The sequence below is a fragment of the Palaemon carinicauda genome, chromosome 18, assembly GCF_036898095.1.
Source record: "Palaemon carinicauda isolate YSFRI2023 chromosome 18, ASM3689809v2, whole genome shotgun sequence".
NCBI classification, from domain to species: Eukaryota; Metazoa; Arthropoda; class Malacostraca; order Decapoda; family Palaemonidae; genus Palaemon; species Palaemon carinicauda.
Window position 1 is genome coordinate 63,546,565 of NC_090742.1, and position 24,972 is coordinate 63,571,536.

Sequence of the window (24,972 nt, forward strand, 5' to 3'; positions counted from 1 at the left end):
TGCGTCCTGGTCTCTCGCACCTGTTGTTGTTGACAGTTCACAGACTGTCAAGCAGTTACAGGACGTTGCGTCCTGGTCCGCTACTAATGCACCAGTGCGTGTGGACTCTGCTTGTAAAGCATTGCCACCACGGTAGGTCTCTCCCTTGCTTGAGACTCAGCTATTATCGGACAAGGTTCCTTTATATAAGGAAGTTGCTGTTCCCCCTCCTACTGATATTCCCTTGAGGACTCTGTCAGACGGAGAGGAGCCTAAAGCTGCTTAGCCCTCTATGGACTTTAATTAAATCATGCTGATTTTTAAGGATCTTTGTCCGGATCTTTTTGTAACTGCTGCTCCTCGTTCGCCTAAACGTCAGAGCTTACACTAGGCCTAGCTACTTCGAAGCCGTTGTTTATAAGCTAGTGCTCTCTCGCTCTCCTAGAGAGCTTTACGTTTGCTAGGCGACTGGTTTATCACCAGGAGGAGTTTGGGGGATACAGCCTTTGCTTTCCCTTCTTTTAAACTGGCTTATAGAGCGAGAGTCTGATATGACACGAGAGAAGTTCTCGGCTTGGGAGTTCCTGCCTCTGCCCAGATAGACTTCTCAAATCTCGTAGACTCTCCCTGGCGCCTGGCCAGGAGACGCTCCAAGATTTTACAGGTCAACTTCACAGCTGTTTTCGAGCCTTTGAAGTTTTGCTGTACAATTATGTCATGCATAAACAAGGCTTTCAGGGATGGCTCCAATGATCTGACAGCCACGTTCTCTGCAGGGACTAGTCCCTCAGGGATGGCTCCATGATTTGGCAGCCATGTTCACTGCAGGAGTACGTAAGAGGCAAGTGCGCTCAATGTGTTCATTGTCAAGACAAACTTCACGATGAAGTCTACCAGGCTGTCTTGACAGCATTTATGGAAGGCGACTGGATGGTCTCTCTCGACCTTCAGGAGGCATACTTCCACATTCCTATACACCCGGATTCCCAACCGTTTCTGAGGTTTGTTCACAGGAATGTGGGGTACCAGTTTCGAGCTATCGGAGATCAGAGCCTCCCTGTACTTGGACGACTGGCTTCTCAGAGCCTCTTCCAGTCATCGCTGTCTGAAGGATCTCAATTGGACTCTAGATCTGGCCAAGGAATTGGGACTCCTAGTCAATTTGGAAAAGTCACAGCTGGTCCCATCCCAAACTATTCTGTATTTAGGGATGGAGATTCACAGTCAAGTTTTTCGGGCTTTTCCGTCGGCCCCCAGAATAGATCAAGCCCTGCTCTCCATCCAGAAGATGCTGAAGAAAGAACGCTGCTGAGTCAGGCTGTGGATGAGTCTGGTAGGGACGCTATCATCCCTGGAGCAATTTGTCTCGCTAGGAAGGCTACACCTCCATCCTCTTCAATTCCATCTGGCTTTTCACTGGAAAAAGGACAAGACGCTAGAGGCGGTCTCGATCCCGATTTCCGAAAAGATAAAGTCTTGTCTGACTTGGTGGAAGGACAATATCAGCCTACGAGAGGGTCTTCCCCTGGCAGTTCAGATAACCAACCACGTTCTCTTCTCGGACGCATCGGACTTGGGCTGGGGCACGACGCTGGACGGTCGGGAATGCTCAGGTCTGTGGAACTCGAGTCAGAGGAGCATGCATATCAACAGCAAGGAGCTTTTGGCGGTTCATCTGGCCTTGATAAGCTTCGAGAATCTCCTTCGAGGCAAGGTGGTGGAGGTAAACTCGGACAACACCACGGCCTTGGCGTACATTTACAAACAGGGAGGTACCCACTCACTGACTTTGTACGAGGTCGCAAGGGACCTGCTCATCTGGTCAAAAGATCGAGGCATCTCCCTAGTAACGAGGTTCATCCAGGGCGACTTGAACGTCCTAGCAGATTGTCTCAGTCGGAAAGGTCAAGTAATTCCAATCGAATGGACCCTCCACAAGGATGTGTGCAAGAGACTTTGGTCGCCTTAGGGTCAACCCACCATAGATCTCTTTGCAACCTCGCTGACCAAGAGGCTTCCAATCTATTGCTCTCCAGTCCCGGACCCAGCAGCAATACATATAGATGCCTTCCTCCTAGATTGGTCACATCTGGATCTTTACGCATTCCCACCATTCAAGATTGTCAACAAGGTACTGCAGAAGTTCGCCTCTCACGAAGGGACAAGGTTGACGTTAGTTGCTCCCCTCTGGCCCGCGAGAGAATGGTTCACCGAGGTACTTCGATTGTTAGTAGACGTTCCCAGAAGTCTTCCTCTAAGAGTAGACCTTCTACGTCAGCCACACGTAAAGAAGGTACACCAAATCCTCCACGCTCTTCGTCTGACTGCCTTCAGACTATCGAAAGACTCTCGAGAGCTAGAGGCTTTTCGAAGGAGGCAGCCAGTGCGATTGCTAGAGCAAGGAGAGCTTCTACCATTAGAGTCTACCAATCGAAGTGGGAAGTCTTCCGAGACTGGTGCAAGTCAGTTTCTGTATCCTCGACCAGTACCTCTGTAGCCCAAATAGCTGATTTTCTCTTATACCTGAGAAAAGGACGATCCCTTTCAGCTCCCACTATCAAGGGCTACAGAAGCATGTTGGCATCGGTCTTCCGGCATAGAGGCTTAGATCTTTCCAACAATAAAGATCTGCAAGACCTCCTTAAGTCTTTCGAGACCACTAAGGAGCGTCGTTTGGCTACTCCTGGGTGGAATTTAGACGTGGTCCTAAGATTCCTCATGTCAGACAGGTTTGAGCCTTTACAGTCAGCCTCCCTGAAAGATCTCACTCTTAAGACTCTTTTCCTGGTATGCTTAGCCTCAGCTAAAAGAGTCAGTGAGATTCATGCCTTCAGCAAGAACATCGGATTTTCGTCAGAAAAGGCCACTTGTTCTCTGCAACTTGGTTTTCTAGCCAAAAATGAGCTACCTTCTCGTCCTTGGCCTAAATCTTTCGATATTCCCAGCTTATTGGAGATCGTAGGCAATGAACTAGAAAGAGTCTTATGCCCTGTTAGAGCTCTTAAGTTCTACTTAGCTCGTACTAAACCTTTACGAGGCCAATCTGAAGCGTTATGGTGTTCGGTTAAGAAACCATCCTTGCCTATGTCAAAGAATGCTTTGTCATATTTTATCAGATTGTTAATACGAGAAGCTCATTCACACTTGAGTGAGGAAGACCGATCTTTGCTTAAGGTTAAGACGCACGAGGTTAGAGCTGTAACAACTTCCGTGGCCTTTAAGCAAAATAGATCTCTGCAAAGTATCATGGACGCAACCTATTGGAGAAGCAAGTCAGTGTTCGCGTCATGTTACTTAAAAGGTGTCCAGTCTCTTTACGAGAACTGCTACACACTGGGACCATTCGTAGCAGCGAGTGCAGTAGTGGGTGAGGGCTCAACCACTACAATTCCCTAATTCCATATCCTTTTAATCTGTCTATTGAAATGTTTTAATGTTTTTATGGGTTGTCCGGAAGGCTAAGAAGCCTTTCGCATCCTGGTTGATTTGGCGGGTGGTCAAAGTCATTTCTTGAGAGCGCCCAGATTAGGGGTTTGATGAGGTCCTGTTGTATGGGTTGCAGCCCTTGATACTTCAGCTCCTGGGGGTCTGTCAGCATCCTAAGAGGATCGCGGGGCTCCGTAAGGAAGATGTACTTACAAGGCAGAGTAATCGTCTAAGTCGACTTCCTTACCAGGTACCTATTTATTTTGGTTTTGTTATATTGATAACTGTCAAAATGAAATAAAAAACTCTTAGCTTATACGATGTAAACATATTTAACTGGTCTCTACCCACCACCCTGGGTGTGAATCAGCTATTATATATTCACCGGCTAAGTTAAATATTTAAAAATTATATTTTAATTATAAAATAAATTTTTGAATATACTTACCCGGTGAATATATAAATTAAACGACCCTCCCTTCCTCCCCAATAGAGGCGCAGTGGGATGAGAAGAAATTGAGTCTTTGTTTACATCGAGAGAGTGGTATCTGGCCGACAGTTGACGCTGGTGGGCACACCCGCAACCTGTATAGCGATCGCTGGCGAGTTTTTACTGTTTTTTTGTCTGTCGAGCAACAGAGTTGCAGCTATTATATATTCACTGGGTAAGTATATTCAAAAATTTATTTTATAATTAAAATATCATTTTAACACCAATTACAAGTGCCTTTAATATCACGTAGAATTGTTGTAATGCTGCACATGTGGGACTTCATAAAAAAATACAAAAATTTCAAAAATACTTATCGTCAAATACTGTACTAATATGGATTTTAATACACCAGTAGCTTTACTAATGTAAAATACTGTCTTAAGAAGACACATTTTAATGTTTAGAAATTATCTGAGCTGTAGATTTGATTAGTGTTTTTTTCCAACAGTCGAAATATGGACTGTCCGATATCAAAACTGCTGGCATTGATGGGCGTGTATATTGCTCCTTCATTAGGCAGGCCATGACAGAAATCAATAATATACAATACAATTTGCAAGATGAACGTTACCATCTTATGCTCGCAAAAGGACCCGCCGCAAGCCCAGGTATGTATTATTTACAATTACCAAAATAAGATGTTCTTAGTATTTCAGGAGGTGTTTTTAAAGTTCTGATATATTAGAAATATCATGAAGCTAGAAATAGTGATTGAGTTTAAAAAAGATCTCGTTAGTCATAACACTATTACTTAATAATGTATTGTATTTTTTCATCCTCATCATCATATCTTATCGCGCCTATGTCGAACCCACACGAGGGCATTGTCGTTTGCCTCTCTGAGGTCTTGATCTGAGTAATGATGGCCCAGTGGGCACCCTTATAGGATATGTTCCATTGTTTGTGGTGTTGCCCTACATGGGCATATTCAGGGTTGGTGACTAATCCCCATTTGTGGTGGTTATCTCTAGTTTTACCCACTTTTACCCTTATCCTTCTTGATGAGGGTTGTTCTGCTGGGTAGGCCTTTGTTGGGCTGAGCTGAGCTGTGTAAAATAGACAAGGAACGACAGATATCTAGTCAAAATATTAAATTAATAAACTCTCAAGTGGAAACGTTTTAGGAATTACAAAAATAACAATGTAGAGTGAATTAAATCAGTTGGCCTCTAAAGGGAAGCAATAGGTAATAGATATACCTGAGAATGCAGAAAATAAGCAAAAATAAATTTTCAGGATAAAAATTTGACATATTTGTACATTCAAGGTTATTCCTCATAGTTGCTTGGTTTTACCCACTTTTGTAATGAAAGTGTCCAATTGTTGTTTTAAGTCTTTTATTTAGATTTTATTAACTATTGCAAGTGGTGTTATATACCAGAAACTAGAAACTACTCTGGCTCTTGAATGTGTTACCTCTAATGACAGTCAGAGAGGACTGTATAGTTGCCGCAGAGATGTGTTGTGACCGCTGCTAATGTGGGAGTCAAAATGATTGGCTATGACGTCATCAGGCTTATTTTGCCTGGAATCTTTGAGACAACTATAGTATTGATGAAGAGTGGTACAAAGAGGAAAAGTCCTTTACATGTCATAGTCTTTTTATAGTTTATTTATGACATATTTGTTTTTGATGTTGTTAATAGTTTATATATGACATGTCTGTTTTGACGTTGTTACTTATTTTAGAATGATTTATTGTTAATTTGTTCTCTTCATTTATTTATTTCCTTATTTCCTTTCCTCACTGAGCTATTTTTCCCTGTTGGAGCCCCTGGGCTTATAGCATCTTGCTTTTCCAACTAGGGTTGTAGCTTGGATAGTAATGATAACAATAATAGTAATAATAAGATGTTAAGTAATGCTCAATGAAGCGTAGTAGCAGCAATGTATTTTCCATATAATTTCAATGTTTGTGAATCTAAATTTCATCTCACTTACCCTCAGCTAAACTCAGCTATCATAATGCAAGAGAAGTAACGGTCGGTACTTCCTCTATGGATGAATTTGCTGCTCTCGAAAGCAGTCAGATCGGCGATCTCTACTTGAAGCTCCATGCCTGCTTCATGATAGGGGCTTGGGTGTTTGCTGCGTCAACTGGCATCCTCTTGGCAAGATACTACAAGCAGACCTGGCTCGACAATAGATGTTGCGGCATTGATCAGTGGTTCCACGTAAGTGGCTTCAACTTCATACTATATAATGCTGTGTAATTGTTATTTGTAATGAGAAATGTTCCAGATCAAAATACAAATAGTGATTAAGATTTTCTACAAAATTTCTTACATGTCACCTATAGTCCATTTCTTTTAGCGATGCATATTTGCACCGACTCGCGGCGGTGCCCTTTTAGCTCGGAAAAGTTTCCTGATCGCTGATTGGTTAGAATGATCTTGTCCAACCAATCAGCGATCCGGAAACTTTTCCGAGCTAAAAGGGCACTGCTGCGAGTCGGTGCAAATATGCATCGCTAAAAGAAATGGACTATAGTACATTGATGGAATTACAGATAATTATTAATTCCTATTTTCTTTCAGTTTCATCGGCTTTTCATGATTTTGACATGGGGACTGACAATTGCCGGCTTTGTCTTAATTGTTATCCACGTAGGAGGCTGGGTTGACGATCCTATTTCCGAGAACCCTCATCCCATAATTGGTATTGTTTCAATAGGTAGGTTTTGATTAATTAACATTTCTCAGTATTTTATAGAATACATTTCAAGTGATATCCTGATGTTTTGTGTGTAAATAGAACAAATTTTAAGTGGTACTCAATGGTAGTAAAATATGACTGAACGAAATATACAGTAAATAGATGTAAAAAATCCATATTTTTGTGTTTCTTTCTGGTGGTAACCTTCATTAAATGTTATATCGTTTATTACCAACGGAAAGAGGGAAACACATTCTGCTATCAATTGATAATTGATACTTGGTAGAGGTTGGGAAGTTAAGAGTAAAATTTCTAAGAAAAAAGTACTTGGAAGCTTAGATGAAAAGTGTAATGTGATATAGAAAAGTAAGTCCTTTGATTAGTAATATCTATATGAAAAAAAAATTATTTATGAAAACTGCATTCATACAAATAATTTTGTAAATTATTCCATTAACGAATGTATAGCAGAAGTGTTGTTAAGTTTTACGGAAATGAAAATTAGGAAGTAAACTTTTCTCCCCAGAGTGGCAAGTCACACAGAGCATCTTACATAGCCAATGAGTTTGAGAGTTATAGCTCATCTTGGAGTTTGAGAACAGTTAGGGAATTAGCCCCAAAGATGTAAGCAAAAGTTAATTTGATGAATTCTTGTTAGGGGACAAGGTTTTCTCAGTGTGCATAATCATGGAAGAAATGGACTTGCATTTTATTAATCAGCTTAGAAGCCACTGCTAAATATCAATCTATTGATTAGTTTACATTCAAATTTTACAACATGGTTTATGGAAGCAGCAAGGCTAAGACCTGTGGGGGGGATCCAATAAATTATGGAAAAGGGCATAGCTGAAGATCTGGACAAAATTGAAACTTGGGATGAAAAGTGCACAAGACATTAGTTAGTGGGGACAAAATGTAAATAACATTAAATATACAATATTTGTTGAAAGTCCTGGATTACAACATTTAACTTTTAGCCATGTCTAGCATATGTTTAGCCCTCCGGAAAGGAGTCTTGAGATGTTCTGAGTAAATTATGTACTTTCCCTCCATCAGCTATGTATATCTGATGAAGAATGAAAAGTGTGGAAGTTTAACTAGATCCCTCCATCGGCTATGTATATCTGATGAAGAATGAAAAGTGTAGAAGTTTAACTAGATGGCTCATCGAGCTAAGAATCCCAAATCTTAGGGCGGGCCAACCTCAGTAGAAATCAGGATTTTTCAAATGAATATATTGGCAGAAGCATTTCTCCAATTTGCAGTTGGTCACATAAGAGTAGAGGTATCTTAATGGTTCAGTAATAACCCTTTTACCCCCAAAGGACGTACTGGTACGTTTCACAAAACTCATCCATTTACCCCCATGGACGTACCGGTACGTCCTTGCAAAAAACTGCTATTTACATTTTTTTTTGCATATTTTTGATAATTTTTTGAGAAACTTCAGGCATTTTCAAAGAGAATGAGACCACCTGACCTCTCTATGACAAAAATTAAGGCTGTTAGAGCAATTTAGAAAAAATATACTGCAAAATGTGCTGGGAAAAAAAATAACCCCTGGGGATTAAGGGTTGGAAAGTTCCAAATAGCCTGGGGGTAAAAGGGTTAAAGTACCTCATAATTTACAAGAAATTTTGATATATTACAGGCCTGTGCTTCATTCAGCCTTTCATGGCCCTCTGTCGCTGTAGTCCGAACCACAAGAGACGTCCCCTCTTCAACTGGCTGCATTGGTTTGTGGGTAACAGCGCTCAGATTCTGGGTCTGACTGCCATCTTCTTTGGATTTGACCTCATCCATTCCCCTAAGTGGACGTGGTTTATTCTCATCATCTTTATTGCTTTCCACTGCATAGTTCATCTCATCCTTTCTGTGAGTATTTTACCCTGAGTTTATTTTGGCGGTTAATTGTATATTCTGGTAGATCTGTTTTGATAAAGATCTCGTTTATTTTTAACCTCTTTTGGGAATTTCAGTCTACGTAGAGTAGTTTAAAGCAGTATTTATTACGGTTTATTTGGCAGTTAATTGTATATTTTAGTAGATCTATTTTGATAAAGATCTCGTTGATTTTTAACCTCTTTTGAGAATTTCAATCTACATACAGTAGTTTAAAGCAGTATTTATTGCAAACTAGTTTAGATTATTTAAAGGTGATGTGTATTTTTAACATCTGATAAAAAGATAAAAGGATCAGAGATACAAACACAAATCCAACTGAAAATAACAAAGATAAGATAAAAAAAATACTGTGATAAACCAATATATTTAATAAAGAAAACGATATTTGTAATGACCTGATATCTATTTCACATGAAACCCGACTATTTTTTTTACTTTTGTAGCTGGAAATCATAGGCATGGGGTTCAGGTTAGGCCTACCCTACCAACTCTGGGCCTAATAACCTGATATCTATTTCATATGAAACCTGACTATTTGTTGACTTTAGTAGCTGGAAATTATTGGCATGGGGTTCAGGTTAGGCCTACCCTACCTACCCTAGGCCTAAATTTAAAAAAATTCTACTTTAAAAACAATTCAACTTAAAACAGCTTCTTGGACCCTATAAGTTTGTAAGTTGGGGACCTTCATTTATTTATTTCCTTATTTCCTTTCCTCACTGGGCTATTTTTCCCTGTTGGAGCCCCTGGGCTTATAGCACTTTGCTTTTCCAACTAGGGTTGTAGCTTGGACTGTAATAATAATAATAATAATAATAATAATAATAATAATAATAATAATAATAATAATAATAACTGATGATTGTATCTAACTTCTGCTCATTCCTCAGATTGGCCAGTGCGTTAGCGACTACAAAGGAGATAAATCAAATAACGTGTTCCCCTTGAAAGAGATGAATGGCAGTCGGAGTCCTCTTCACCCTGTCGACAAGAGGGAAGATGCTCCGGTTAGTAAATACAGATTTAATTCCGTGGTGATGTTTTCTGCGCATTTGAAGGCCTTGAAAATTAAATTTATTTCCAGTCTCAATTTACTTTAATTTTACAGAAAATTACAAAAGACTTTTAACTAAACTATAATGCTATAGTAGAGTAAATCCTATGTTGAAGAAATAAAGAGATAAGAATGAAATTAATTAGTGAGAAAATTAAAATACACAATTAGGCTACAATTAAGATGGATTTAATAAACAACAGTAGAGTAGCAATTTTACCAAGGCCTCTTTTGTTCTTGTTGGTGATTTCAACACTCACTTTGAGAGTTGTTAAATTCTATCTCTCCTACTAAGCTTAGGACTTTGCCTCTTGAGATAGGCTGTGAGCAAATCATAAGTGAAGCTACTCACAGGTCTGGTAACTGCTTGGACCTAGTTTACACTGACTTCCCTGGTGTTATAACAAGTAAGGTTGGTTCTCCTGGTGGGACGTCTGATCATTCCTCGATTTTGTTTTTAATTAAAGCTTAGCAGCCTGTCTCTGATGTATCACACTCATGTAAGATTAATATAAAATCTTAAGCAGACTGGCATGGTATTTTGAATTATTTTTTTTGCATTTGAATTGGTTATAATTGTATAAAAGTGTTGAGTCTGTTGTTCTCTTGAATAAGAATCTGGTCGACATAACTAATAGGCATATCCCTTCTTGTATGCTAAAATACCGAGTGAAGGACCAATTTTAATTTCAAATAATGAGGTGTCTCCTTAACCCTTGTACCCCCAAAGGACGTAATGGTACGTTTCACAAAAGCCATCCCTTTACATCTGATCATGCCTTGATTTCATTATTAGTGAAGACTGAGCAGCCTGTCCCTGATATATCATATTCTTGTAAAATTTATATGAAATCCCAAGCAGACTGGAATGGGATTTTACATGATCTTTTGTGCTTGAATTGGTCACAATTATATAATAGTGTAGATCCAGTTGTCCCTTTGAATGAGAATCTAGTCAACATAATTGATAGGCGTATCCCTTCTCGTGTGCTAAGGTACCGAGTGAAGGACAAACCGTGGTTCAATGATGATTGTAGACGTGCTTTTTTGGAGAAGCAGGAGGCCTATCAACTTTGGAAGGGTAACAGATCAGATTTGACCTGGAACAACTATACTCAGCTTCGAGCTTTTGCTCAGAGAGTTTATGCCTCAACTGAAAAGGAGTACAATTTAACCATAAAAGAAACACTTTCTGGTACAACTCAGGAACATAAATGGTGGTCTACCCTTAAATCTGCACTCTTTGGTGTAGATGCAACAGTTCCTCCTTTACTTAAACCAGATGGTTCAGTCACTCACTGTCCAAAGGAAAAGGCAACCCTTTTGGCTGATGTTTTTGACAGTAAACAGAATAATGAAAAACTTGAACTTCCTCATTCCTGTTTTCCTGAGGCTAAACTAACTAGTTTAGCTTTTCGATCTCGTGAGATTAAAGCTCTGTTGATGGACCTTGATGCTTATGGAGGTGTTGACCCAAATGGTATTTTTCCTTTGTTTTTTATAAAGACAGCAGATTTCTTAGCTCCAAAGTTATCTGTTATTTTGCGCAAGTTAGCAAGAAGAGGAGCTTTTAGCACTAGTTGGAGAATTGGAAATGTTACTCCTCTATGTAAATGTGTTTGTGGTAGCTCAAGTCCCACTGATTACCGCCCAATTTCCATAACTCCCATATTATCTAAAGTTTTTGAACGTCTTCTGGCAAAACGTCTTAATAGGTTTGCTGAAGGTAATCATCTACTCCCTAGTTTGCAATTTGGTTTTTGTAAAGGTCTTGGAGCATGTGATGCCCTTCTTACAATCTCCAATGCTGTACAGAAATCCCTTGATTGTGGTCGGGAAGTTCGTATGATTGGCCTTGATTTTAGTGCTGCCTTTGACCGTGTTAATCATGAGGCCCTTGTTTTCAAACTGAAACAGTTGGGAGTGGGTGGGTCGTTTCTTAGCATTATTATTGATTTTTTAAGTAATAGATCTCAAAGAGTTGTTGTTGATGGGCACCATAGTGATTATAGGAATGTGATATCCGGTGTTCCACAGGGTAGTGTTCTTGGCCCATTACTTTTCATACTATATACACATGACATGTGGTTTGGCCTAGAAAACAAGCTTGTTGCATATGCAGATGATGCTACTCTCTTTGCATCAATTCCATCCCCTGAATGTAGATCTAGGGTTGGTGAATCCCTTAATAGAGATTTAGCTAGAATTAGTGCATGGTGCAAATTATGGGGTATGAAGTTGAATCCTAACAAAACTCAAAGTATGATTGTAAGTAGGTCAAGGACGGTGGTTCCTCAACATCCGGATCTCAGTATTGATAATGTTTCTTTAAATATGTATGACTCTTTCAAAATTTTAGGTGTGATTCTCGACAGTAAATTTACTTTTGAGAAACATATAAGGTCTGTGTCTTCTTCAATTGCACAAAAAATAGGCTTATTGAGAAAGTCTTTCAAGATTTTCGGTGATCAATCTATTCTGAAGAAGTGTTTTAATTCTTTCATTCTACCTTGTTTTGAGTATTGTTCTCCTGTCTGGTCTTCAGCTGCTGATTCTCATCTTAATTTGTTGGACAGAAACTTACGGTCTATTAAATTTCTTATTCCTGATCTAGATATTAATCTCTGGCACCGTCGTTCAATTAGTTCATTATGCATGTTGCATAAGATTTTTCACAACTCTGACCATCCTTTACATTCAGATCTCCCAGGACAATTCTATCCTGTTCGTAATACTAGGCAGGCAGTTAATTCTAATAGCCAGGCCTTCTCCATCACGAGGCTCAATACTACGCAGTACTCTAGAAGTTTTATTCCAGCTGTGACCAAGTTGTGGAATGATCTTCCTAATCGGGTGGTTGAATCAGTAGAACTTCAAAAGTTCAAAGTTGGAGCAAATGCTTTTTTGTTGACCAGGCGGACATAGTCTTTTTATAGTTTATAGTTTATTTATGACATATCTGTTTTTGATGTTGTTGATAGTTTATTGTATGACATGTCTGTTTTGACGTTGTTTCTTATTTTAGAATGATTTATTGTTAATTTGTTCTCTTCATTTATTTATTTCCTTATTTCCTTTCCTCACTGGGCTATTTTTCCCTGTTGGAGCCCCTGGGCTTATAGCATCTTGCTTTTCCAACTAGGGTTATAGCTTGGATAGTAATAATAATAATAATAATAATAATAATAAAGGACGTACTGGTACGTTTCACAAAAGCCATCCCTTTACCCCCATGGATGTACCGGTACGTCCTTGCAAAAAAATGCTATAAAAATTTAGTTTTTCATATTTTTGATAATTTTTTGATAAAATTCAGGCATTTTCCAAGAGAATGAGACCAACCTGACCTCTATGACAAAAATTAAGGGCGTTAGAGCAATTTAAAAAAATATACAGCAAAATGTGCTGGGGAAAAAAATAACCCCCTGGGGGTTAAGGGTTGGAAATTTTCAAATAGCCTGGGGGTAAAAGGGTTAACATTACTGTACTTTACAGCATATCGTTAATTGTAATTTTGACAGTTCTGTGGAATCAAATTGTGGTTCCTGAGTTCTGGCCCCGCACAAGGAAGGGGATACCTTAAAACGTAACTTTTAAGAAGTCATCAGCATCCATTGTCTAGTTATAGCCTGGGTACTGACAATATTTTTTTTTTGGTGTCTGACATTATGTCACTGCGTTAAAGAGCGTCCCTATCGCTACTGCTTGATGTCACCGTTTCATAGTGTTGGTACAATATGACTGGACTGTTCCTTATCCTGCCACCTTTCTATAAATTGCTCTGTTCGCAGATATAAGATTTGTTCTACAGTATAGGGTTCAAGATTTTCATTCATCCACAATTTTCCTTCCCCCCCTCAAATTAAATATTTTTGCTTTTCTCACACTTCACGATGAACAATAATAGAAGGAAGGTTTTTTTGGCACAAAAAAAAAAAAAAAAAAAAAAATTGGCAATTTAAAAAAAAAAAGAAAAAAAAAAGAAAAAAAAAGGAACTACGGTAAATATGTTTTGCCCGTCTTATCTCTGCTACAAAAATAAATAAATCAACAGGATCTAAATTATACTTGGAAAAGTTAAGCTATAAAGTTTGGCTTTTTCGCTGTAGGTCATTATTAAAATCATTTTTACCAGATAGGGCTAGATTTTTGCAAGTTGCCAAAATAAAAATGTTAAAACCGTATTGTATATTTTTCCTACATAAAAAATCACAAGTTTTTAAACTAATTTTTACAGTATCATTCCTAGCTATACAAGCCTGAGACCTTTGGCTAGATTGAAATCACATTCCTATCAAAGGACAAATGGCTGTCTGCTAAAGAAGGTGATGCATGCAAGAGTTGATGGGAAAAGTACAAGAGGAAGGCCAAGGTTTGGGTGGATGGATGGAGTGAAGGAAGCTCTGGGTGATAGGAGGGTAGATGTGAAAGAGGCAAGAGAGCGTGCTAGAAATAGGAATGAATGGCGAGCGATTGTGATGCAGTTCTGGTAGGCCCTGCTGCTGCCTCCGATGCCTTAGATGGCCGCGGAGGTAGCAGCAATAGGGGATTCAGCATTATGAAGCTTCATCTGTGGTGGATAATATGGGAGGGTGGGCTATGGCACCCTAGCAGTACCAGCTGAACTTGGTTGAGTCCCTTGTTAGGCTGGAGGAACATAGAGATTAGAGGTCCCCTTTTTTGTTTTGTTTCATTTGTTGATGTCGGCTATCCCCCAAAATTGGAGGAAGTGCCTTGGTATATGTATGTATGTATCTCTGCTACAAAAATAAATATATCAACAGGATCTAAATTATACTTGGAAAAGTTAAGCTATAAATTTTGGCTTTTTCACTTTAGGTCATTATTAAAATCATTTTTATCAGATAGGGCTAGATTTTTGCAAGTTACCAAAATAAAAAAGTTAAAACAGTATTGTATATTTGGTGCTATTATAGTATGCTATCTACCGCTGATTTTGCTATCTACCACCCCTTTCTGACTATAGTATGATACGTACCATCAGTCCCTAAGGATACGGTCTACTTGCTAATGCGCCTCTAATAAAAAGGATCACTACCGACTTGATAACCTAACCTAACCTAACCTAACCTATCCTATCCTAACTTTACCTAACCTAACCTACAAACTGCTTATAATTATGCACCCATGTTGTCCTACAAATAAATAATATTAAACTATCATTAAAGTCCAATGAGGATAACATACTGGTGGTAAGTAATCTGTTTGATAATCCTCATCAAACAGGAGGATTAACATTGACGGTAGATAACATACTTTGTGGTAGATACCATACTATAGTAGAAATACGACGGTAGATAGCATACTATAATAGCACCGTATATTTTTCCTACATAAAAAATCTCAAGTTTTTAAACTAATTTGTACAGTATCATTCCTAGCTGTACAAGCTTGAGACCTTTAGCTAGATTGAAATCACACTCCTGTTAAAGGACAAGGTTTTGTATCCGTGTAGGAACAAATTACCCGCAAACTTTCTTAGTTCAACAATCCATTGCCTTCTTTTCCTTCCCCTGCTTTTTATGCATTCTATGTTTACAGTCATTTTAGCTAATGATTTCTAAAAATATAAATTACAACATATAAATCTCACTTGGTTTTATTGTTCTAGGTGTCACAATTTATATTTCTATATGTACATTTTGCAAATAGATAAAAAACACCATTAAATCCAGCCATAGAGTTACAGAACGTACCTAAAACAGCTCTTGAAACAACTTGCGTAATAATAACTTCAGCCATGTAAGAATTATGATGTGTTACATGGCAAAATATTATAGTAATTGTCATCATATCATCATGAAGTAGTACATACATACATATACCAAGGCACTTCCCCCAATTTTGGGGGGTAGCCGACATCGACAAATGAAACAAAATAAAAAAGGGGACCTCTACTCTCTACGTTCCTCCCAGTAATGAATATAAATATATAGTGTAACAACTTGCAAGAGGTCTTGTCAGATCTTGAATGAAGGTTGAAAATGGAAGTAAAGAAGGCTAAGTGAGAGTTGACCGAAGAAACATTGGTGCAGTGTGTTGAAGAGACATAATAAGCATTATGGCCATTACAGTACGAGTTATATTTTCCGTCGCAATTTTCATGTTTAACAAAATTTCACCCTTTTTTTTCAGGGAGGAACTTTCCGCAAGACTATGCTCGCTATTTATTTGATAGTAGTTTCGGTGATCACGGCACTCTTGATGCTCATCGTTGTGGCTGGGGAAGAGCAGTTGAGAGACTGGAAACTCCTGTTTTGGGAGAAGTGAAAAGATGACCTCATGGTTTCTATACACACAAATAGCTAATATGCTTTTCATATTTATACAAATGTATGCAAGTATATGATAAAATTATAAAATTATTTATAAGGCAGTGATTACTGAATGTTTTTAAATTTTACATTAATTGAAGCAAGTACAGTAACATATTTTATTTTGAAGGATTGCCACAGAAATTTGTAGACCATTGACCCTTGAATATTCTCTTTGTTATGATGATAATTGTGCAGATGGAAAGCTTTTATAACCAAGAACACTATGTGAGAGCAGGAATATTTATAGAGAGTCACATCTGTGTCAGATTACTGATCTAAAGTATAAATATCTTGTGAAACTTATTTGTCACAAATATCTTTGCTCTCTTTGAACTTGGAGCAGAATTTTTTATTGAAATCTGCTTGTAACTTTGATCCTCAGAGTATAAACATCCAGTGTTTGAATTTCTAATTGTGGCAGGTACAGTAATCTGCTTGCTGCCTAAAGAGTTAGCCTGAATGTCTGTCCTGTGTGATTATGAAGTAATGTGCTAGAATTATTACGATGTGGCGCCGCGCAGAAATAGTTTTTAAGTATTTTTATATATTAAAAAGTGACTGTGTTCGGAAATGTATGGAATTGATTTTATAGTGACTTGCAATACAGTTTTAAATATTCAGGTTACTTTTTTTCATTCTTTGACTTTTTGTATGTAAACTGTTTCCTTGAAATTTGAATTTAAGGAACCAGAGTCTTAAGCCTGTTAGGTGCTGACACCGAGAAGCTAAAATTTTTAAAAGTTTTATGCAAGTTCTCATCAGCATGCATTCACAAATACTGTACATAAAGTAACTTCACTGTGAAGAGTTGAGATTATGTAATATATAAATCCGTGGGCCCCCAGAAGATTTTTCTTATAATTATGAGTGGGTAAGGTTATAAGTATTTTTATATATCCAATTATTCTCATTACTAATTACTGTACTAGACAGGAGAAATCATTGTCATCGATTTCAGTTTAGAATTACAGTAGCAATAGTCCTTATTTTTTTAGTTTTGTTTCCGTTAAATAAAACCCAAGAAAAGAGTACAGTAGTTTAATTGATAATTATGAGTCCAATTTGTAAAACACTTTTTAGAGAAAGTTTGCGATTTCAGTATGGAATTACAGTAGCAATAGTCCTTCATTTTTTAGTTTTGTTTCCGTTAAATAAAACCCAAGATAAGAGTACAGTAGTTTATAATTGATAATTATGAGTCCAATTTGTAAAACACTTTTTAGGGAAAGTTTATATATCCAGCCAAAAATAATTTCATTCCATCCAAATATGTGCTTTAAACCTGCAAACCCGTTAATGTTTTATATAGGCCGCCCCAAGGGTGTATGTATATTTATGATTCTTAGATGTTAGCTATACACGTATTCAGAAATTTAATTTTAACTTTCAAGCTGCACTAAGCTATTATTTTTTATTAATATATAGTCACAAGTTGGTATAGATTTTTTAAATGAATATTTTTTAGACAATAACTGTGATTTCTGGAATTGTTCCAGAGCGCTACCTTCAATCGAGTGATATAGTGTTTGATACGGTAGAGTTTAATCATTCTAGATAACTGATGGTTTCATAACTGTATTTTGCCTGAAATAAAAACACATTTGACATCAATTCATATAATTATGACCATTTCATTTTTTAGCTTCATTTTAGATTTACCGGAAATTGTTTTTAATTTTTAGTTTCAGTATCTTGTTTTGAGCTGTTCCCCCATAGGCTCCAAAAAACCTGCATCAACACAGAACCTATAGTCCATTTCTTTTAGCGATGCATATTTGCAACGACTCGCGGCGGTGCCCTTTTAGCTCGGAAAAGTTTCCTGATCGCTGATTGGTTAGAATTATCTTGTCCAACCAATCAGCGATCCAGAAACATTTCCGAGCTAAAAGGGCACCGCTGCGAGTCGGTGCAAATATGCATCGCTAAAAGAAATTGACTATAGAAGGTTGATGTTTAAAAGTCACTTTTCAGAAATAATTGAACTAGTGCTATCTCTGTCAGTTTTTTTATTGTCAATAAAATGTTTAACCAGACCACTGTCCTCGCTGACTGATGGAATGGTTTTTATAGATGGTTGTACTTATATTTTGCAAAATTGATTAAATTTTTATCTTGAGTGAACACTTGTAATTAAAATACTTTTTTAATAATACAGTGTACTTAAAAATTATTGACCTATGGTTAGAACTTGAAATACTCTAATGAAATCTTGGATAGGTTTTCATTTGGCATAAAAGTACATACCTATCAATAACACAGAGGTCTTGTGCTTAGTGTAATTTTATTGCATATTTTAAAAAATAGATGTATTATGTAGTAGATGGGAAATTTGTGTTGTTGATAGTTTAATAAAAAGTATCTCATGAGAAGTGTTTTAATGTCATTTTTATACTGTAGCTCTCCAGACTGGAAGGTGAATATTCTGAAATATATTAGCTTGAAATATCTTGCATGAACAAATAACATAACAAACAATTATACCAAAACCTACCAGAAAATCATAAGATATTCTTGACACAAACTAAAACCTGAAAATTGTATCCTTTCTGTATATCATTTAAGCTCCCTGTGACGAAAGATGCCGAAGGAAATCATCTGAAGCCTAAGTAATTGACAGAAGTCAGAGACAAGGGTCAAAATAGGTTCCTCTTGCAGAGCTGACTGAACCAAAAGTTTGAGGTTCAACAGCTCTCAAATAAGACTGGAACAATACTACCCTACTTCCTATAGGAAAGGGTGGTCGTAAATGTAATTGAGCCAGTTTTCCATAGCAATGAGATTTCCTCAAAATGAATCCTGTTCCTGTGGTAGGAAAGGACTGCAAACATGAATGAAAATAGCCTCTGGAAAACTGAATAAGTTCAGTAAAAGGCGGAATATCCGTATCAAAATGACTAACTGGAAGCCTGCACGATAATGTGGGTAACCTTATCAGTATCTAAGACGGAAGAAAAGAAGGTTGCAAAGAATGTTCATAAATCATACTTGGGGAAGAGTGTCACAACAGAAGACATCCAAGGTTTCCTCTCTCTTTACCAAAGAAATTGGTCCCAAGGAACAATTGCTAGAAGAAGAGTTACATCACAATGGTACTTAAAACTACTGGGATTACTGACACTAGTTAACTAAAGGCCTGGAATTGCCGAGTCCAGATCATATGTTGGAACCAGGCTTTATCTTTTTTGTCTTTAGCTTTTTTACCCACTTCTATATGGGGATGATAATCCCTATGGTCTCACATAGGACAAATGCACAGCCAGAAATCCAAGTTAGGAACACCCACTGAAGACAGCAATGTCAGAGCTACTGATGACGGAACCAAAAGAAATAATCCTGATCTACTGTAAGTGAATTACAAAAAACTGTAAGTAATACTGATGAAGGCAGGTAAGTCCAGAATACTTTATAACCCACTATTAAACAAGAAGCTATTCCCAGCGATTAAAAGATAAAGGAGTATGGCAGGTGAAATAACTACTTTGATTATGTTCTACAGCATCCGGTATAGTCTGTGGATCAATTGTCTATGGTAAGGGACTAAGGGTAGAATTTTCAAGTAACTCCTTTGTTACTATTTCGTAACTATGGGAAGTTCGCTGTTGAGATTTTGGGGTCCAGAATGTACTGTATTCCTAAATTGCTTACCCAGCGGAAAGGTTTTTTTTTTTCAAGTTTAAAAAATACAGCAATCATCATTCATGAACTAGTGTACTGCAGTTTACAAGCAAAACTTAAATACAGAAGTAAATTAATGAAGCTTACTGACTGACCCTGGCTGGAATTCAGTATGGAAATCATCTGCAGATACAAGAAAACTGTCTTCAGTTTACAGATCACTTCAACTTACAATATCAAGTTAAGTACTTTAATGTAATACCTTGGGTTACAAACTTACAAGTAACTCAGAATACGATGAAATCGGTATATGAGCATTTTATCAGTCTGTGACAAAAAATTTCATCTATAGCATTTTTTGTGGATAAATGCTAACGAGACTAATAGTATCATGTATGTTTTGGTGCTTGAGGAAGAGGAAAGTGCTAGAGAAGTTGGTTAGATAGGTAGAGATGATGTAGGCTACCAAAGAACAAGGACAAAAGTGATAACAGCTGTTGGGGAAACAAACCTTCGAAGTTAGTGTTGGATTACATTAGGGGTCAGCATTGGGCCTACACCCGTTTTTATTTGTGGTGGTCAAGGATGTGTTAAATGAAGGGATCAGAAATCAAGAGTTGTGGGAGTTGCTATATGCAGATGATTTGGTGATTACAGGTGGAAATAAGGAAGACTTGTAGAGAATGGTTTTACAGTGGCATGAGAATTTATAGGGGGAGGGGGTGGTTGGTTGGTTAACTTGGTTGGTGAAGATTGCCATGCCTGTAGCATGACACGGGCTCTTGTCCTGGACAGCCCGTAAGGGGTGGGGCGGGGGGGGGGGGGGGAGTTCAAGAGTAAATGTGGGTAAAACTGAAGCTATGGTGAGCAGTAATAGAACAGCTATGCATAAAAGTAGACACTAGGTTATAAAACAGGTGGAACAATTTACATGCTTGGGATCTACTATAAGAAAAGCAGGATGCTACAAGCCCAACGTCTTCAACAAGGAAGACTAGCCCAGTGAGGAAAGGAAATGGGGGAAATAAACTACATGAGAAGTAATGAATGATTTATATAAAAGATTTTAAGATGAGTGATATAAAAGATGTTAAGCTCAGAAGACGTTTGGTGGAAGAGGATGCCTTTGATAGAAGGCACTGGAATTTCTGGAAAGAAGATTAAGGAAAGTTACGGAAATGGGGAAATAAACTACATGAGAAGTAATGAATGATTTATATAAAAGATTTTAAGATGAGTTCTATAAAAGATGTTAAGCTCAGAAGATGTTTGGTGGAAGAGGATGCCTTTGATAGAAGGCACTGGAATTTCTGGAAAGAAGATAGTCTTATACCCAAGGAAGCTACCAAACAGGAACCTTCCATCAGGACGCCATGGCTTGAGCCCAAAAAAAAGATTTGAAGATGAGTTCTATAAAAGATGTTAAGCTCAGAAGATGTTTGGTGGAAGAGGATGCCTTTGATAGAAGGCACTGGAATTTCTGGAAAGAAGATTAAGGAAAGTTACGGAAATGGGGAAATAAACTACACGAGAAGTAATGAATGATTTATATAAAAGATTTGAAGATGAGTTCTATAAAAGATGTTAAGCTCAGAAGACGTTTGGTGGAAGAGGATGCCTTTGATAGAAGGCACTGGAATTTCTGGAAAGAAGATTAAGGAAAGTTACGGAAATGGGGAAATAAACTACATGAGAAGTAATGAATGATTTATATAAAAGATTTTAAGATGAGTTCTATAAAAGATGTTAAGCTCAGAAGATGTTTGGTGGAAGAGGATGCCTTTGATAGAAGGCACTGGAATTTCTGGAAAGAAGATAGTCTTATACCCAAGGAAGCTACCAAACAGGAACCTTCCATCAGGACGCCATGGCTTGAGCCCAAAAAAAAGATTTGAAGATGAGTTCTATAAAAGATGTTAAGCTCAGAAGATGTTTGGTGGAAGAGGATGCCTTTGATAGAAGGCACTGGAATTTCTGGAAAGAAGATTAAGGAAAGTTACGGAAATGGGGAAATAAACTACACGAGAAGTAATGAATGATTTATATAAAAGATTTGAAGATGAGTTCTATAAAAGATGTTAAGCTCAGAAGATGTTTGGTGGAAGAGGATGCCTTTGATAGAAGGCACTGGAATTTCTGGAAAGAAGATTAAGGAAAGTTACAGACTTTTTACCACCAGGTCTAGGTATCTAGTTACTAGTAGGTAGTCTAGCAGCTACTATGGCAGGAAATGGTCATAGATTGTCCAGCAGGCAACACCCCCATAAGCCTCCCAGGCATTGTCCACGCCATATTAATGTAATATCCGATATTCAAGCCATTTCCTAAAAGGCAAAAACAGTCATTTCTAAATAGACGCCATGTTTAAAGAAATGTGTAACAAAAGATGACCATTTGTTCCTGAAGCATATATTAAGTGATTCTGTTAATAATTAGTGAATGACGTTTAATAAGAGAGAACTATTGATATTTCCGAAATTTTCATAAAGTTATGGAGGGAAATTGTGCACGCCAACCTTGGCCCACGACTCAAGTTCTTAACGTCAAAGGTAAAGTTACAGTTAATGTGTTAATTAATATTTACATTTATTGTAAGTTCTTTAATTTTATTAATTTCTCATGTTAGGAGTTATGATTAATTCTTAAAATAACATCACGAACCTTTAATAATGAGTATATGTTTATTTGGATCTTTTCGGTTTGAGTGCCTATCGAATTTAAATGTTTTTTTTTATTCCAAAGTATGTATTTTGATGTGGAAAACCCTAAAATGATAACCATTTTGTGGAGAAATTATTTATTAACACTTAAATTGGCTTATATCAATCAATATCTTACTGAAATGCTGCGATTTCTTGATTTTCAGGGCACTACTGAACCTAAGAAATCCCACCTAACCTAGCATAGGGGCCCTGTATCCCTACCTAGGCCTACCGGGGGGGGGGGGGGGGCTCTGCCCCCCCCCCTAAGGCCACAGTGATTTTCGGGACACTACCGAACCTAATACAACCACCTAACCTAGGGCCCTGTACCCCTACCTAGGCCTAGCCCCTGCGACACCCCCCCCCCCTTACAGCCACTACCTATCACATCCATCAATAAATAATTTCTCCACAAAATGGTTATCATTTTTGGGTTTTCCACATCAAAATACATACATTGGAATAAAAAAAAAACATTAAAATTCGATAGGCACTCAAACCGAAAAGACCCGTTTATTTTTAAACGTGTGAAACTTATAGAGTTAATTCCCTTTATTTCTTATGAGAAAAAACTCATTTTAGGTAAGTACTGATTAAACCTGTACTATTTTTACCGAATAACTGTACATTGTACAGCACAATATTGCAAATGCATTGGACGTAGTATTTCAATAAAGAAGAACCAATAGACACATAATGTACTGTAGTTTCTAGCTGTTTCTAAGACTGGTGAAAATACAATAAGCTTGATTTACAGAACAAAATTCTAAAGAATTATCACTAAATTAGGAAAAATTGCAACCAACTATAATCTAATGATAATTAGATTTATATATAATGGAATTTCGTTTAAATAAACTAGTTTGTTATCGCTTCCCCAAAATTATATGTGAAATTGATGGGTGTATATGATAGTGAAAACGAATGCATAGTAGAAAAATAATATTAACAAGTTTAGGAAAAGAATGACAAGTAAATATATGTAATTGAATGTCTTTACAGCGTAGTATTTTGTCATATCGTAATTTGTCATTTGTAATATCTCAATATAGTTCAGGTTTTGGGCTGAGAGATTATCTTTTCCTCGGCACCTCCTTAGTTTTCTTCTCTATCTTGTTCTTTTGTTTTATTTTCCTTTTTATCCACATTTGATATATATATATATATATATATATATATATATATATATATATATATATATATATATATATATATATATATATAATATATATATATATATATATATATATATATATATATATATATATATATATACACAGTATATATATATATATATATATATATATATATATATATATATATATATATATATATATATATATATATATATATTTACACAGTATATATATATATATATATATATATATATATATATATATATATATATATATATATATATATATATATATATATACTGTATATATATATATATATATATATATATATATATATATATATATATATATATATATATATATATATATATATTCTTTTTATATTCCTTCATCCACAAATAAAACGTTTCCTATTATCTTTTCCTCTTCATATATTGCTACAATTCTTTTAATTTTCCTCAGGTTCAGGTTCTGAGGTGAGGCATAGCTTGTACTCTTTTGTCTTTTCTTCTACATTAGGTTTAAAACTTCTTTTTTCTTTTCTATATTTATTTCACTAAATAAAAATAATCCTACTATTTTCTTCTATCTATTTTCCTCTCTCTTCGCTGGGGTTCTTGATACAGTAAACAACGTTTGGGCAGCCGCGTGACTCGTTGCCATGGCAACGGTTATGTCTTGGAGACGCCAAATCGTCTTTACTTTAGCATTCGCCTCAGACAGATGTGACACTCCTTAATACCTAAGAAACTGTATTATCTTGCTCGTATTGCTCAGAATATTCCTTTACTCAATGTAAGTATATCTATAATAATGTAAGTTTTTATTCTCGGGGTATCTGATATAAGTGCTTCCTCCTGTGCTATAGGCATATCTCGGGTTATATCAACGTCAACTATATGTTTATAAATCTGTACTTGGAGTACTTTCTCAAATTCCCTGAAAGACTATTTAATAACTTCAGATAAGTTGAAATTAACCACAACAGGCTATACAGTAGGGGGCTATCACTGATCTTTAAAAAAAAATGATTGCATATTAGCAGGAAGTAACGTATGTATAAAAATTTCCTCTTCGAAAATAATAAAAACTTGTAAGAATTCATGATTATGGAAGTGTGATAAGTTGAACTAACATTGTTCACTGGGAATTATAACAGCAGAACTTCCTTCGCTATATTTTAATCAGCACAAATGGCTGGAATTACGATACATTGCGAACAAAGAATTGTGAAATAACCGTCTGTTAACTGAGTTTTCAATCCGATTTTCAATTTTCGTTTATGTTAAATGCTAATAAAGGTGCCATAGTAATTTACATTGTTATCAATATGGCAAAATATGTAGGCTACATCTTTACGGAAATTATATAAAACCCCACAATTACGAAAAATCTTCCTAAAAACTATACAAATAACGCATGGATGATGAAACTAGCATCAATAGCAGTAAATTACAATCTAATACTGGTGGAAATAACAGTAGATAAATGAAAAAGATGAACGTATGTTAAAAAATTCTGTTATCTTTTATCGATATTTCAGCTTTCACGGAAAAGACGACGCTATGCTCACACGTCGAGAGGTGATTATTGAGAAACCCTTTCGGGATCGACGCTATAAGGACCACAGGAGGAAGGTGAGAGAGAGAGAGAGAGAGAGAGAGAGAGA

The 24,972-nt window shown here is 36.8% G+C and overlaps 2 protein-coding genes across 4 annotated transcripts in view; both read left to right on the top strand.

Moving 5' to 3' along the window:
* Window positions 1-17,735, top strand: part of LOC137657856 (putative ferric-chelate reductase 1 homolog) — a 185,742-nt gene extending 168,007 nt beyond the window's left edge. The window contains exons 8-13 of one of the 2 annotated variants that reach the window (XM_068392453.1): window positions 4,347-4,506; window positions 5,846-6,072; window positions 6,436-6,571; window positions 8,205-8,428; window positions 9,349-9,465; window positions 15,669-17,735. In XM_068392453.1, the coding sequence (XP_068248554.1) occupies window positions 4,347-4,506; window positions 5,846-6,072; window positions 6,436-6,571; window positions 8,205-8,428; window positions 9,349-9,465; window positions 15,669-15,803 (999 nt within the window). In that variant the 3' untranslated portion in view covers window positions 15,804-17,735. The remainder of the gene's footprint in view (window positions 1-4,346; window positions 4,507-5,845; window positions 6,073-6,435; window positions 6,572-8,204; window positions 8,429-9,348; window positions 9,466-15,668) is intronic. The other variant, XM_068392454.1, reaches the window with a different exon arrangement.
* Window positions 17,736-21,703: 3,968 nt separating this feature from the next.
* Window positions 21,704-24,972, top strand: part of LOC137657094 (uncharacterized) — an 8,758-nt gene continuing 5,489 nt past the window's right edge. Inside the window, exons 1-2 of one of the 2 annotated variants that reach the window (XM_068391457.1) lie at window positions 21,704-22,014; window positions 24,847-24,940. In XM_068391457.1, the coding sequence (XP_068247558.1) occupies window positions 24,869-24,940 (72 nt within the window). In that variant the 5' untranslated portion in view covers window positions 21,704-22,014; window positions 24,847-24,868. The remainder of the gene's footprint in view (window positions 22,015-24,846; window positions 24,941-24,972) is intronic. The other variant, XM_068391458.1, reaches the window with a different exon arrangement.